At 31.1% G+C, this 14,670-nt stretch overlaps 7 protein-coding genes across 7 annotated transcripts; 4 read left to right on the top strand and 3 right to left on the bottom strand.

The window, feature by feature from the left end:
- Positions 1-181: 181 nt before the first annotated feature.
- Positions 182-394, top strand: RPB10 (DNA-directed RNA polymerase core subunit RPB10; the record flags this gene model as incomplete). The annotated part of the gene is made up of 1 exon (XM_001644983.1): positions 182-394. The coding sequence occupies one exon, from the start codon at positions 182-184 to the stop codon at positions 392-394; it is 213 nt and encodes a 70-aa protein (XP_001645033.1).
- Positions 395-947: 553 nt separating this feature from the next.
- MGM1 (dynamin-related GTPase MGM1) lies at positions 948-3,515 on the bottom strand (the record flags this gene model as incomplete). Its single annotated transcript, XM_001644982.1, has 1 exon — positions 948-3,515. The coding sequence occupies one exon, from the start codon at positions 3,513-3,515 to the stop codon at positions 948-950; it is 2,568 nt and encodes an 855-aa protein (XP_001645032.1).
- Positions 3,516-5,375: 1,860 nt separating this feature from the next.
- HHO1 (histone H1) lies at positions 5,376-6,149 on the top strand (the record flags this gene model as incomplete). Its single annotated transcript, XM_001644981.1, has 1 exon — positions 5,376-6,149. The coding sequence occupies one exon, from the start codon at positions 5,376-5,378 to the stop codon at positions 6,147-6,149; it is 774 nt and encodes a 257-aa protein (XP_001645031.1).
- Positions 6,150-6,727: 578 nt separating this feature from the next.
- Positions 6,728-8,281, top strand: Kpol_1072p42 (telomere repeat binding factor family protein; the record flags this gene model as incomplete). The annotated part of the gene is made up of 1 exon (XM_001644980.1): positions 6,728-8,281. One exon carries the CDS (start codon positions 6,728-6,730, stop codon positions 8,279-8,281), a length of 1,554 nt encoding a protein of 517 aa, XP_001645030.1.
- A 2,446-nt stretch (positions 8,282-10,727) lies between these two features.
- Positions 10,728-11,990, top strand: STE4 (G protein subunit beta; the record flags this gene model as incomplete). The annotated part of the gene is made up of 1 exon (XM_001644979.1): positions 10,728-11,990. One exon carries the CDS (start codon positions 10,728-10,730, stop codon positions 11,988-11,990), a length of 1,263 nt encoding a protein of 420 aa, XP_001645029.1.
- A 413-nt stretch (positions 11,991-12,403) lies between these two features.
- On the bottom strand, positions 12,404-13,267 carry TAF14 (TATA-binding protein-associated factor TAF14; the record flags this gene model as incomplete). The annotated part of the gene is made up of 2 exons (XM_001644978.1): positions 12,404-13,105; positions 13,259-13,267. 2 exons carry the CDS (start codon positions 13,265-13,267, stop codon positions 12,404-12,406), a joined length of 711 nt encoding a protein of 236 aa, XP_001645028.1.
- Positions 13,268-13,786: 519 nt separating this feature from the next.
- SPO19 (Spo19p) lies at positions 13,787-14,587 on the bottom strand (the record flags this gene model as incomplete). Its single annotated transcript, XM_001644977.1, has 1 exon — positions 13,787-14,587. One exon carries the CDS (start codon positions 14,585-14,587, stop codon positions 13,787-13,789), a length of 801 nt encoding a protein of 266 aa, XP_001645027.1.
- Positions 14,588-14,670: the final 83 nt, after the last annotated feature.

The following is a 14,670-nucleotide window of genomic DNA, read 5'->3' as shown; positions in this document are numbered from 1 at the left end:
TTAAAAGGTGTTGATAAATTAGATTTAGGTATTTTTATTGATTGTTTAATAGGTACCAATTGCACTCTCTGTCTTTCCCACATTTAAAATAGGCTGCTAATATCAATAGACGATATTCCTGTTATTTTTAATTAGTAATCTCACCATAGAAAGAATCGGTAATATTAAATAATAGACTAATATGATTGTTCCAGTAAGATGTTTCTCTTGTGGTAAGGTTGTTGGTGATAAGTGGGAGAGTTATTTGAATATGTTACAAGAAGATGAATTGGATGAAGGTACTGCTTTATCTAGATTGGGTTTGACAAGATACTGTTGTAGAAGAATGATTTTAACACATGTTGATTTAATTGAAAAGTTTTTGAGATACAACCCATTGGAAAAGAGAGATTAGAGAGTTTCGCATCTCTTAGTGTAATATCTGCGTTTGTGTGTTTTTATTCCATTTTCTTTCGATGAACTTATATCTGAACAAATTATAAAAAAAACTAAATTAAAATAAAAAAATAAATAGAGCTGATACCAACCACTATGAGAGAACATTGACCTACTCAGAGAATGTTCCATTCGTAGCTACCATATCAGCGTGGCATCCCATCATTTTATATGGGCTTTGTTTTATTGTACAATAGTTAACTTCCCCTCTACCTCTAGTTGATTTTTAGGTTTATGTTCTATTTAACAATAATTACAACGAACCTCTGAGAGCAAATATACATATTTATACAGTTTGGGTTCTTAGATACACATTTGTAATTTTTCTGTATAGATTAGATAACCTTATTAAGTATAAATGAAAAAAAGAATTATGAATCAATAAAATAATGCATATTTGAGTCTTTACTGTGGAATTTATTTACATATTACTTACTATTACATGATGGGTTTATAATTGAAAATTATAATTGATAAAAAAAAAGGAAGTGTCTCTGTTTGGCATTTTATCATTACAAATTGTTACTCTTGGTTATACCTTTGTAACTCTTTCTAAATACCAGAATTGAATCAATTTTCTCCAAAGCCAACTCTAACAATTCTTTACGTTTCTGTAATTCTATATGTCTTGAGATCTTTGGATCTTCTTTGGCAAATAATTCTATTTGTTCCTCTGACAGTTTATTTAGTTTTTTATCCAATTCTATCGGGAAATTATAGAAAAAATCACTTAACAGCTCAACGTTTAGGAAAAGTACGGCTGTTGATGTTAATTTATCACTGACAGCATCTAAAAATATTTCAGGACATTTATCTTTTTCTGAGGTTGAGTTGCACTTATTTTTCAACAATTTTAACCTGAATGATAAAACATTTAAACGCTTTTCAAGGAATAAAGCCTCTGAACATCTTTCCAATAATAATTTGGACATGCCTAATGTTTCTTTGTCGATTTGATTATTATTCTTTTCTAAATAATTCATTACTTGTTGAAGTTTCCTATTCCCCACAACATTTTTAATTTTTTGCAATTGTTCATTGGCTTGTCTAAACTCTTCCTTTAACAACCTAATAGAATGTTCATGCGAAATTACCCAGTCTCTATCTTCTAGATCAATTTCATATTTAAAAGGCTTGATACAGTTTTCTACTTGATCTGCTGTAGTATAATATTTGGTATTTAAAACATCTACAGCCGTATTTGTAACTAAATTTTTGATCAAGTCATGATTCCTCAATTGAGTTGATAGCAAAATATTATCTAATTCTTTTAGAATTGAATTTGTCACCAACATTGTAGCTTGTCTACCAACACCAATCTTAGTTAAACTAGAAGACGCTAATTCTAACTTCTTATGCCAATATAGCATTTCATCGTCTGTTATATTATTATTTCCTAATTCTGATAGATTTTCATCTTTCCAATATCTTGTAGCCAAGAAATCTAAGACCTTTTGATCTAAATCGGCCTTTAAAATCGATCTTAGCTCGATTCTGTTAAAGTTTTCCTGGAATTGTTTAACTGCTAATTTGAAAACATCAATATTATTCAATAAATATGATTTGGCAGTTAATTGACGGTCATTAAATTCCACTTTAAAAAGGTATGAAGTATCATCTAACTCCTGTTGGATTAAAGTTGAAGTTGGTTCTAATGCATTTGACATCGAAATTTCTAGGATTTTGATTAGTTTTTCTCTTAACTTTTTAGTCGTAACTTGACAATTGGAGAAATATTTTTTATTTTCATGAAAGTAATTTCTTTCGAATTGTTTTGTTTGTGATTGTATGGAGTTATTTGAAGAATCATTGGGGTGTCCATCATTTGATTTTTTCAATGGGGCCAAGAAAGATTTTTTGTTTGTACCATCTCTGCTATCAATATTTTTGGTAATAACACCAACGTAGCCCATTTTTAATGGGTACTTTTTATTGTTGAGGATATCTCTTGCAGTTTCTGGGTCTACTAAATCTAGCTTAGTAATGACACCAATAGTTCTTGAACTTGTAGGGTCTACTCTTTTTGAAGCTCTTAAAGCTGAACTATTGGCTAAATCTACATCAGCAGGAGAAATTGCTAGAATAATATTTGGGGCTTGTAAATATCTGTCACAAAGATTTGCGATTTTACTTTTCAATTCCAATGGTTGATCAGCGGCCTCTATTTGGATGTAACCTGGAAGGTCCACAAGCGATAGATCTGGGACATTTGGTGATTTAATAGTCAATTGAATGGGTTCTTCTGAAATTGCTTCTCTCATTGAGACACTCAAATTTGAGTCTATTAGAATTTTTTCAACTTCTTTAAAGTTTTTCAAATTATAAATTCTCAAATCTGGGAAATCCGCTGTAGTTTCTTTTAGATTTGGGGTATTTACTAGAGTCAATTCGATTGGTCTTTTAGTTACCATGTTTGAACCTTTTGGTAGGAACTGTTTGCCGACGATAGATTCTAAAACCGAGGATTTCCCTGAGGATTGAGAACCTATTACTACTATGGAAGGTAAAGTTAGATGATTTGAGCTTGAGTCGATTTTATTTAATATAGTTCTAATTTCTATCATTTGCTTTGTCAAATTCAGCATGTCATCATTAGTGTTATCTATTTCATTTTCGTCGTCATCGTCTTCGTCGTCACCTACTTCTTGATCATTAGAAGAATTTGCAGCTAATATAGTTGTACTTGCTACTACTGCACCACTATTGGCACCTCCCGAAGAAGAAGAGGTATTTCCACTTGTTATAGAGTCATTTTGGAACATATTCTCTAAGAAAGATTTCAAATTAACGAAGTAATCCGATTGTTTTAAAGAATCTATTTTGTAGGCAATGATACTTCCTGTAGCAGCCATTACACCGCTAATGTAAGCAGGTAGTTTAATAACTCTGGTTATTATTCTTGGGAAGAAAGAAGAAATTAATCTTTTTGAATTTAATTGAAACAGAATTGGATTATTAATAAGGTGACGAGAGTTGTTGTAACTGTTATTTTTGATCAAATGGTAATTTCTTTTGAATAAGATAGAGGTTACATGTTTATCTCGCCATCTTAATATTATTCTAGTACAATGATTTTGCATTCTTTGATATTATGAGATCAGATTGAAAGGGTATGGTGGGAGGGTTGAATGAAAGGTAAGATATTAATTTTAACGTTAATGTTAGTGTTAAAATTAGTAATAAAAAATAGTAATAAGGACGATAGAAGAAAATGGGTAGTAATGATAAGTTTTATTTTAACTGTATCAAACCTTTTGTTACATTGGTTAAGTAACATAAAGTAATACTAATTCTTAGTTATTACCAAATATAGTGTTCTGAGTAGAGTAGAGTAGAGTAGAGTAGAGTAGAAGAGAACGATGAGGAGACAAAACTAAAATGAATCCAATAATAATAATCCAGGTGTTATTACCCTGACAGAACAAAACTATTTCAATGAATAAGATGACACGTGATTGGATCATAGCATATCATTATTAACGGTATATATCATGTAATACTCATTCTCATTGATTCATCCAAGACATGCTATGGGCCTCCCTTGCTAGTAGCCGAGTATTCTCAGTAGAACTCTGTTTTGCCAGCATGATCTAAACGGTCAAGTACAAAAAAAGGAGCTTCTTATTCCTATACATATATCCCAATAAGAAACATGGTTGTCAGCACAGTACGGCTAAAGACATTTTGCATATTGAAAAAAAGTATTCCATTTTATCTATCAAACAACGACAAGGACGGCGACTATACATCAAAGACCTGAACGTTCTGTATCGTATTGTTACTTGGTTCACCGTTCACTGGTAGCTCCCTCCCCTGCCAAAATCTGAAGACGTGGTGGACCACAGACACTCATCACCAACACACAGCCGTTTAGAGAACTGACAGGAAATCATGTGACATCAAATCCCATCTTCTCTCTATTTCAACAATAAGGCAACAAAAACCAAAAGAACGAAAAGATGAAAAATAAAAAATAAAAAAAGAATCCCGTCACATGACCTTCTTCTTCTTCTTCTTCTTCTTCTGTATTATTTTTTTTTCGCGTTTGTTGTTGTCATTTTTATTTTTATTTTTGCTTTTGTTTTTTGTTTTTTGTTTTTGGCGTTTTGGTGTCATTTAGCTATATCACAACATACGAGCAGCACCACACACACGCAGACGCAGACGCAGACGCAGACAGAGACAGAGACAGACACCCCCCAGCCAAACGTGACCTGATCTGATCTGACCAAACCTGAACCCGAATACCCATAATAAACAGAGCTGAACTATCTCATCAACAATAGTCGTCTACCAGATCCTGTTGCAGTCTAGATTTGGAATTGGTCTGTTCAATCAGTTTGTATTGCTTGTCGTCATCGCTGTCTGTGGGCTGGTGGCTGATAATTGATAGCTGATAACTGATAATTGGTGACTGGAAAGAAAACATCTTGTGGACTCTTGTTTGTTTATCCCTCTGTCAGTCTCGTCTCTCTTTTTTTTCTCTGTTTTGTCTGTTGTTTTGTTATTTTGTCTTTTGTTGTTTTGTTGTTGTGTTGTGTTTTTTTTTTGTTTTTTCTTTGTTTATTCCATTCCATTCTCTTCCTCTTCATCCAATTTCATTTCATTTCATTTCACTTTGTCCTGTTTTGTTTTGTTTTGATTTGTTTTGATTTGTTTTGTTTTCTTTGTTTTCTTTGTTTCTCGCTTTTCCCAAATTGTGGTATTTATAAGTATCTTCTTTCCATCTTCCTGTTGTTTACATACAACTTCTGTCCCTCTGCTCAACATCAAAACATTGTCTTCTCCTCTATTGTTCAAGTATCCTCTCTCTGGTATAACAAATATATACACAAGTGGTATTGTATTGCAAGACAAGAGATATATTTATATACAAATACATATAGATATAGATCCCCATTCCCATTTCCAACCCAATCCACCCTAATATCCTCCACAACATGGCTCCAAAAAAATCTGTTACTGAAACAAAAGTAAATGCTAAAAAACCAGTAGGCACTGGCTCTAAAAACTACAGAGATTTGATTAAAGAAGGTTTGGTCTCTTTGAATGATAAAAAGGGCTCTTCGAGATTGGCTTTGAAAAATTTTATTAAAAAAAATTATCCTGTTGTTTATAGCGCTCCTACTTTCACTTATCATTTTAATTCCGCAATTAACAAAGGTGTAGAGGCAAAATTGTTTAATTTGCCAAAAGGTCCAGCTGGTACTGTGAAGTTAACTAAAATTGAAAAACCTGTAAAAAAACAAATCAAGAAAAAGGAATCTACTGCCACAACAACAACATCGGATAAGAAAAAGATAATAAAACCAAAATCAAAATCAACACCATCTACTAGTACTACTACTACTACTACTACTGCTGCTGCTGCTGCTTCAAGTAAAAAAACATCTACCGTTTCAAAACCAAAATCAAAAGCTGTTGTGAAAAAAGATAAGAAAAAAGATGTATCAAAATCATCTAATGGCCCATTATCTTACAAACAAATGATTACAATTGCTATCACTTCTTTAAATAACGGTAAAGGTTCTTCTCGTACAGCTTTGAAAAGTTATATCCAAGAAAATTATTTCAAAGAAAAACAAGTACCAAACAATTTCAACAGTTTGTTCAACACAACTATTAGAAAAGGTTTGGAATCAAACGATTTCTCACAACCAAAAGGTCCTTCTGGGATTGTTAAAATTAATAAACAAAAGAAGAAGGTCAATTAAACTTCCAGGAAATTTTAAAATAAATTAAATTAAATCAAATTAAATTAAATTAAATTAAATTAAAATGAATTGAATTGAATTGAATTGAATCAAATTAAACTAAATTAAATTAAAATAGAAATTTAATGTTACCGTTTCTTTCCTTTGTTTGTGTTATTCCCCCCCTTACCTATTCAAATCTCTTTCTAACCCTTTCAACTGTATTATTTCATATTGTTATATATAATGTCTGTTTATTTACCTGTTATCATTCCCTTACCTCTCAAACTTTCATCCCCTCCATCTCCTTATCATCATCACTACAATTACTATTAATATACCTACATATTATTATCTCAATTGTTTAATGTAACCATAGTTTATTATCATTAAGTTGCAATTTATGATTCAAGTTATATTTATAGATATTTGCTGTCTTCTTGTACTTATTTTGAGTACGGCGCTCTCATCTGGAACTGTTTTTCCACATCTAATTCCCGTTTCTAAGCCGTAGAGGATATAAGTCTTTAAAAAAAATTTATCTTAGCTCATCTCATCTCATTTCATCGATTTTTAGATTTAATGATTTTAGTAGTAATATGGTTATTATAATACAAAGAAATCAATATATTCAATGCCAAGCAGGCACAGTAATGAACCGTTTCGATTCCATATTACCACATTTGCCAGAAAAGACAAGGTTAACACTTTCATCACTTTGCATACTAGATGATATTTCAACTTTGATATTAAGGTTCATCTTATTGAATAAATTGGCTCCTCATGCAATCTCGATTCTTATCAATGGAGATACAAAAGCACTAAGTGGTTTGGTAAATGGTAAGGAGAATTTGACAATTTTACATGATATCGAAATATTTCAAAATTTATTGCATAATTTTATGAATTTGAAAAAAATTTATAATAATAAACTAATTATTACAGTCTTTGACGTTGCATATGGTCTTTGGGTGCCTAATTCCTCTCCCCCCTACATTTTAAAAGAATTTAAGTTTTATATTACAAATACGGTTAAAAAGATTAATCTACTGACTTATTTACTAATTTCCTTAGGTTGTTGTGAAGACTATGGATTTGATATATTAGACGAAATATTCTTTGACATTTTCTGTCCACATTCAATATTCAATAAATATAAAATACGTAAACTTCAACCGGAGTTGGATACAACTACAACTTTCGAAGATTTCAACAATAAAAAGGATTTGGATATTGCTAGAAAGTTTTTGAAAACACATGGTGTACTTTATTTAGAACTGAAGACTCAACATTTCATAACAATATTGGAAAATTCAAATGAGGCAATTGATTTCATAAAGGAAGATATTTTAAATCAAATTTTCCCACCAGATTTAATTAATATTAATGACAAAAATATGATCCCATCTGAAATTGAATTTATTAAGAGATGCAATCATAGAAAGGAATCGCTTTTGAAGTATGATTCTTTAGAAAATTTACAGAAAGATTACGAATGGAAAGATTACATTAAAGAGCTAGTGAATTTCTGCGACAAGAATATCGGCATGATAATTTTAGGAAGACCACACAGAGATATAAATCCGCTATTTGATTACAAATTAGAAAATATTAACATTACAAGAAATATTTCAAAGGATCAAAATATTAATAATTCTAAGGCAAATGCCGTAACGAAATCCAATGAAAAAGAGTCAACAATTCTTGATGTTTCGAAAGTTTCCGATGAAGGTAAAGTAATGAAAATTCACGTTGAAAATAAGAAGAAAAATCTTGCAAAAATCAGCATACCATTGATGACCCTTAACAGTCAAAATAAAGTAACGTCAAAGGATTTGGTTGATGTCGCTATTGTTGAGTCAGCCAAGACAGGTGTTAAAAAATTGAAGCCTAAGAAAAATTGGACAAAGGAAGAAGAAGCAATTCTACAAAAAGGTTTGCAAGATTTGGGACCATCATGGTCAAAGATATTGGACTTGTATGGACCTGGTGGTACAGTTAATGAAATATTAAAAAATAGAACTCAAGTTCAATTAAAAGATAAAGCAAGAAATTGGAAATTAAAATATTTAAAGTCAGATGAACCTTTACCTGAATACCTTTTCAAAGTGACCGGAAGGATCAATAAATCAAAGAATAATACAAATTTATAGAATAGCATGTCCTTGATGTAACAAAATATTGTTAATAATTACTTAATTTAAAATTTAACACACAGCATTATTATTATTATTATTATTATTATTATTATTATTACTTTACATTAGTTACTTCTTTTCTTTTTATCGTCATCGCAAGGATATTGTAATGATTTCAATATTTGATTGAAAAAATTTATCTACCATATACAATAGAGGAGAACAGTTGTCTTGACGAAAGTTAGATCTTGTAACTATAATTCTGTTCAAAAATTTCGTAATATTACAATATCAAAGTTTATGTAACAGATGTGGAAATATTAATTTTAAGCTAACTCAGAAGAAAAAAAAAAAGAAAATTAAAATAATTGTTTTATGTATGCAGTCACTAACCAATCTGAAAACAGTAATGCCTTTTCTTGAGGTTCATTTTAACCCCAAATCCTGGTGAGCATTTGATTACAAGTAATAAGTTTTATAGACAAGAAATTTAAAGTACTTTTAGTAAATTTTATTGTCACACTTACTCTCTAAGTAAAACAACCAATTCTTGACTAAATTGAGTTATAATATTTTGAAAAGAAACAAAACAAAATAAAATAAAAAGAAAGAAGAATTTAGAGTGGGACAACAGCTCCAAAACAATAACAATTATCTCCAAACAATAATAATTAGTTTAATTGTGGGATCATTAGTTAGTAATTAAGAAGATGGTTACAAAAGTAGGAAATTAGAAATATTAGTATCATTCTTGGACAAAGTAAAACAAATAAGATTTCCATGAAATGTAGCTGCCCTTCTGTATATTGCAGGGGTTTTGCCATTTCTGAAATGTGAGCCATTGAGCCTATTCGTATATCAAATAGACTACAATCATCAACGTAGGTCTAATCAAATTAGAATAAAGTACAATAAAACTAAAAATAATAACAATAATTTCCTCTCTTGGAGCACTAGAAGTTACAGACGAAACGATAGAGTTGATTAAAATGATGATAACAATAATTCTAGTACCATAATGTAGGTGGTTTCGATGGGCACTCTCTTCTCCAATGGTATACTTCCTTAGCCGATATCAGTAACGTAGTTTGTCTCACTTGTTGTACTTTATCGATTTGTTCGCTAATTAATGGTGACTTCCATCTCAAACATCGCTATATGTTCTCTACGTCCCAATCTTCATAATTCATTTTTTATTCACCATGTTCTTTGTTAACGATATTATTCGTCTGCAGTTTGGTAGTATTGTCCTTGTTACCCTTTGATCGAAATTACTGTTGTCTGATCTGTGTAGAAATCTCAAACATCATCTTCTTCCTTTCATTGTCCATATCGTTGCTTTTACTGTGGAATTTTCCTCCATGGTTTTTGTTTCTTATTTTTGCATGTCTCTCTTTTTATGATGTACTTTTTAACATCTTCAATGAAAAAATTTCGGGTTTTCTACCGACACTTCTTTGCTGATGTAAAAATTTACATGGTTTTTCTAACAGTTCAATAGAAACTTATTATTTTGCTTTGCGAGATCTCTCTAATTGCAAAAGGATTTGTATATTACTATTGGTAACCTCAAACAATGTAAATGGATGGATACAGCCATCTCTATAAATTGATATACTCTGTTTCTGCGCATGTCGTATATCTTGAAACTGGTCAGATCTCTTTGCAACGCTATTGTCGAATATTGATTGAATAGTTCCACTAAAGTAATATTAACCACTCTCAAAATCATTGATGGATCATAGATGTTAATTTTATTTTGATGTTTTGATTTGGAAGTGTAATAATAATCGAATCCTTCTGAAATTGTTCCCTTCTCTCTTTAGGAATACCCATTATTATTGCTATATCTGCAATTGTTTCTTTTTGTTTTAGCAATGTTTCAGTTTTCTCAAAACAGTTACTCAAGTTGTGACTATAGTCTGAACTAACAATGTAAGCCAGTTCTCCTGTTAATCATTTCTAAAAACACCGCTCCCAGCATTGAGTTCTCTCTCTCACACATTAATTAATATGCTTGTTCTCTTTCTCTAACCGTTACCCAGGTGGTCACTTACAATTAACAATAATAAAAAGAGCCATAGTGAGCTAATGAATGGCAATCAAAGCAATGGGGGTAGAAGAACTCTGCAATAGTAAACTTCAACATTTTTTTCTTGGTATCTTTTCTACCTTCTTAATTGAACGATTTGTTCTTCCTAAAACTTTTCAAATCTGATCAAGCCCAACTTTGAGAATTTTTGTTGTTATTTTTTTAAACAGTTCTTTGATCAATGTTGATTTAAATAAAAGGATCTTATTGATTTATCAAATCAAATTTAATTCCCATAGTCAGACATTCAAACGACTAAAAGCCATCAATATTTTTTTATTAGAAATAATTCATTTTTAAGCGCATTTAAGAAATATATTGAAAGGAACACATAATACAATTGAATATAATAAGAAACAAAAAAAGACAATGAGTACATATCAAGTTATGACAAATAACTACAACAACGACTATCATCTACAAACGCAAACGTTAGTAATTCCTGATACTATGACTGTTGAGGAAGATATCCAGCAAAGAATAGATCTTGCTAGACAAGAAACCAAACATCTTTACGCTCAAATAGACAAAGTTAAAATGAAAGTACAGGATGCAGATTTATGTCAAATGGCAAAAAGTGTCAAATCTTTGAATTCAGATGCTCTTAATTTGAAGCCAACTCTAACGTTAAAAGGTCATAATAACAAAATTGCTGATTTTAGATGGAGTCAGGATTCTAAAAACCTCTTGAGTGCTAGTCAAGATGGTTTTATGCTAGTATGGGATAGTGAAACTGGTCTAAAGAAAAATGCTATCCCATTAGACTCTCAATGGGTTTTATCTTGTGCTATCTCTCCTTCTGGTAACCTTGTAGCTAGTGCTGGTTTGAATAACAACTGTACAGTGTATCGTGTTTCTAAGGAGGCTAGAGTTCAACAAAGTATTGTATCGATCTTTAAAGGTCATACATGTTATATATCAGATGTTGAGTTTCTGGATAATTCAAAGATAGTAACAGCTAGTGGAGATATGACATGTGCATTATGGGATATCCCAAAGGCCAAGAGAGTAAGAGAATATGCGGACCATTTAGGTGATGTTCTATCGATTTCACTACCACCAGCACATACAGAGAACAGTGCAAATTTATTTGCCAGTAGTGGTTCAGATGGGTATACTTATATTTGGGATGTTAGAAGTGCAGCTTCAGTACAAAGTTTCTTCGTCAGTAACAGTGACGTCAACACAGTAAAATTCTTCAAGGATGGTAATTCCATAGTAACAGGTAGTGATGATGGTACATTGAGAATGTTTGATTTACGTGCAGACTGCCCAATTGCAACATATAGTTTGAACAAGACTATGACCAATGAATCACAAACTTATTCATCTACTACTACAGAATATGGACAAAAATCACCAACTTCACCATCAGTAGCAACATTAAATTCTAGTTATCTGGATAACCAAGGTGTCATGTCATTAGATTTCAGTGCATCTGGAAGATTAATGTTTGCATGTTATACAGATATTGGTGTATTGGTTTGGGATATACTTAAGGCTGAAATCGTAGGGAAATTGGAAGGGCACTCAAATAGAGTTTCAAATATTAGAACCAGTCCTGACGGATTAGCGGTCTGTACTGGGTCATGGGATTCGACAATGAAAGTTTGGTCCCCAAATTACGTTTAACTTGATGTTTGTGTTCTCTAATTTCACTTCCCATACAAAAAAATATTATCATTAATTGCATTTAAATTCATCTCAAACTTTTCCACATAAAATTATTAATTACATTATTAAAAACTTCTAAATTAAGACTTTGAACACTAGGTAACATGTATAAAATAGGTTATGGCTTGTAATTTTTTTCTTCATCTGTAGATATTTTAATGTCGCATTTTTAATTTAATTTATGATCTTCTCTTTAGAATATACGACATAATAATATATATTTCAATAAAAAATTCGGGATTTTGTTACAATCATATTATTAAAATACAAGATTTTATCTATTTATACATGATACATATATATAGAATTGATCGATAATAGTAAAAAATGCTAACTTATCCTTTTTAGATGAAGATTATTATGTTATGAATTTAATCAGTGTTCTTCTTTACGTAATCCCATAAACTTTTCAATAGACCATCAGGTAAACTGTATAAATCGATGATGAATTCACCATCATCTATGTTATTCGTTACATTCATGTCGGAAGTTCTGTTGTCTGTTACCATTTGTACTACACCTACTAGGTCTTCTTCTTTTAATTTTGTTAAACCAAATGCTAATTTTTCAAGATCTACGTTACCTTTGATGGTTGAAGCACTTGCGGTTTTGGCTTTTTTGGCTTTTGGTTCTGCGACAGATGTTGCTTTACGTTTTGGAGCTGTATCTTCTATTGATCCACTTTTAGCTAATTCGGTGGTTAATGCTGGTTTGTTTAAAGGCACTTGGATAACATGATCGACTTCATATGATTCTTGTAGGAAATTTAAATCGTGTGTAATTTTTCTTTCACCAGCTTTTTCTAACAAGACAACCGATATATCTAATGGGAATCCACCCCAACCTTGTTCTTCAATTCTAAATGGAATATCAGTGAATGTTCTATTTGGGTTAGAAAATGTAGGATGCAAATGATAAATAACTTTATCGAATATAGTAGCTGGTACTTCTTTACCTTCTTCATCTAATAAGACAATTTCGATACTCCATTGGCGCATTGGAAAATTTTCCACAGGTGGAAGGTCTGGTAATACATGCTGTTCTGTTTTTATTCTCACTGTTCTCTTAACACTCTGCCAAAAATATACGTAATTATAAAACCAAAAATGCGAACAAATTCGCATTAGAATTAAAAAAATGTATGAATCATGTTAGTAAAGATAGTTCTAAAGCATCCTATATCAAATATATCCTAATCTCAATTTTATTTTAATTTTTTAACATACAGATACCATGTTGGCTTTTAATAATTTCCCCAATTAAAGTTCCCCTTCCTTTATAAATGCTACCTGACTGTAAAAGTTCACCACGATCACTAGCAATACTCTATTTTGTACCTATCCCCTTCTATCTAATCCATAATTCTTTTCATTGTTTCATTGAATAATCTTTAAATATTCAAATTTTAAGCTCTTAATTTCCACTAATTTCGGTAAAAAAAACCTTCGTATTTTATGATGCTTTTTGAATTTTTTTGTTTAATGTGTGAGCACGTGATGGTGCATGAAAAGCAAAACTATACAAAGTGACAGTAATTATAAATATAAACTGGTTGATGAATGAGGTAACGAGAGTCAAGTTTATTAATGATAACTTTATATTGTTATTTGATTTAGTTTTAATTAATTTAGAAGTATATTTGATTTGGCTAATTAATTACCGACATCTTTGAATTGAAATTGGAGTCTAATTCAATGTGGATGTGTGCTTGGTGATGGGAAGGGGGGGGGAGACTTTATATATTTATTAACTTATTAATATGCATGAATGAAAATTAATAATGTTAGTGCGATTGCGGTAAATAATGTGGTTGGGAACATAAATGGAGAACTATTCTGCATATTTTCTTCTTTGATTTTTGTTGGTTTTGAATCATTTGCTGCTTTGTACTCGTTTGCCTTATTATGAGGAACCTTTTTCTTACTGACGCTGGATGAAACCTCTGGGTTAGCAGTAAATGTAAGAGATGCGATCTCTTCCTTATTAACAGTCCTCTTCCTATCTAGGTACTTTTCTCCAATTTCTTGTTCATTTAGTTCTAATTCCTGCAATTCAGGTTCAGACTCAAGTTCAAGTTCAGAATCCCTGGCAAACTTAATATCTTCTTCGTCTGACTCTGTATTGTTTGTAGTGGTTCTAATCTCGATGACCAAACCATTTTGGTTCATATTCACTTTTTGTAAATTGGGTTTTAACCAGTTAAATAAGGTATTGGTCCTGTTCATAAGAGAGTATTGTCTATAAGTCTCTGCTTCGATATTCCATTCTGCTTTTTTTATTTCATCATTTAATTCACTTTCAAGATCTTTCAAATTAATAAATTGAGGAGATGCTGGAATGTCAGCAAAAACTACATTTGATGTCTTGGAGAGATGTTTCAAAACATCTGGAGACATTGAACTCTTGTCGATATGGATAATAATTGGTTTCGTATCCAGATCATCAATCGAATCTCCACCTAAATCACCAGTATTCAAGCTTAACAATATATCAGCAGCATTTGAATATCCCAAAAGAAGTGATAGTAATAAAAATTCCAATATTTGTTTAAACATTTCTATTACTTGAATATTTTTAACCACTGTTGGCCCAATCTAGCACCAAATTCAAATATATATTAGAATTATAAAATTTTAGT

Source organism: Vanderwaltozyma polyspora, genomic scaffold (assembly GCF_000150035.1).
Source record: "Vanderwaltozyma polyspora DSM 70294 KpolScaffold1072 genomic scaffold, whole genome shotgun sequence".
Lineage (NCBI taxonomy): Eukaryota > Fungi > Ascomycota > Saccharomycetes > Saccharomycetales > Saccharomycetaceae > Vanderwaltozyma > Vanderwaltozyma polyspora.
The sequence above is the reverse complement of the archived record's forward strand: the minus strand, read 5'-3'. Positions and strand labels throughout refer to the sequence as shown.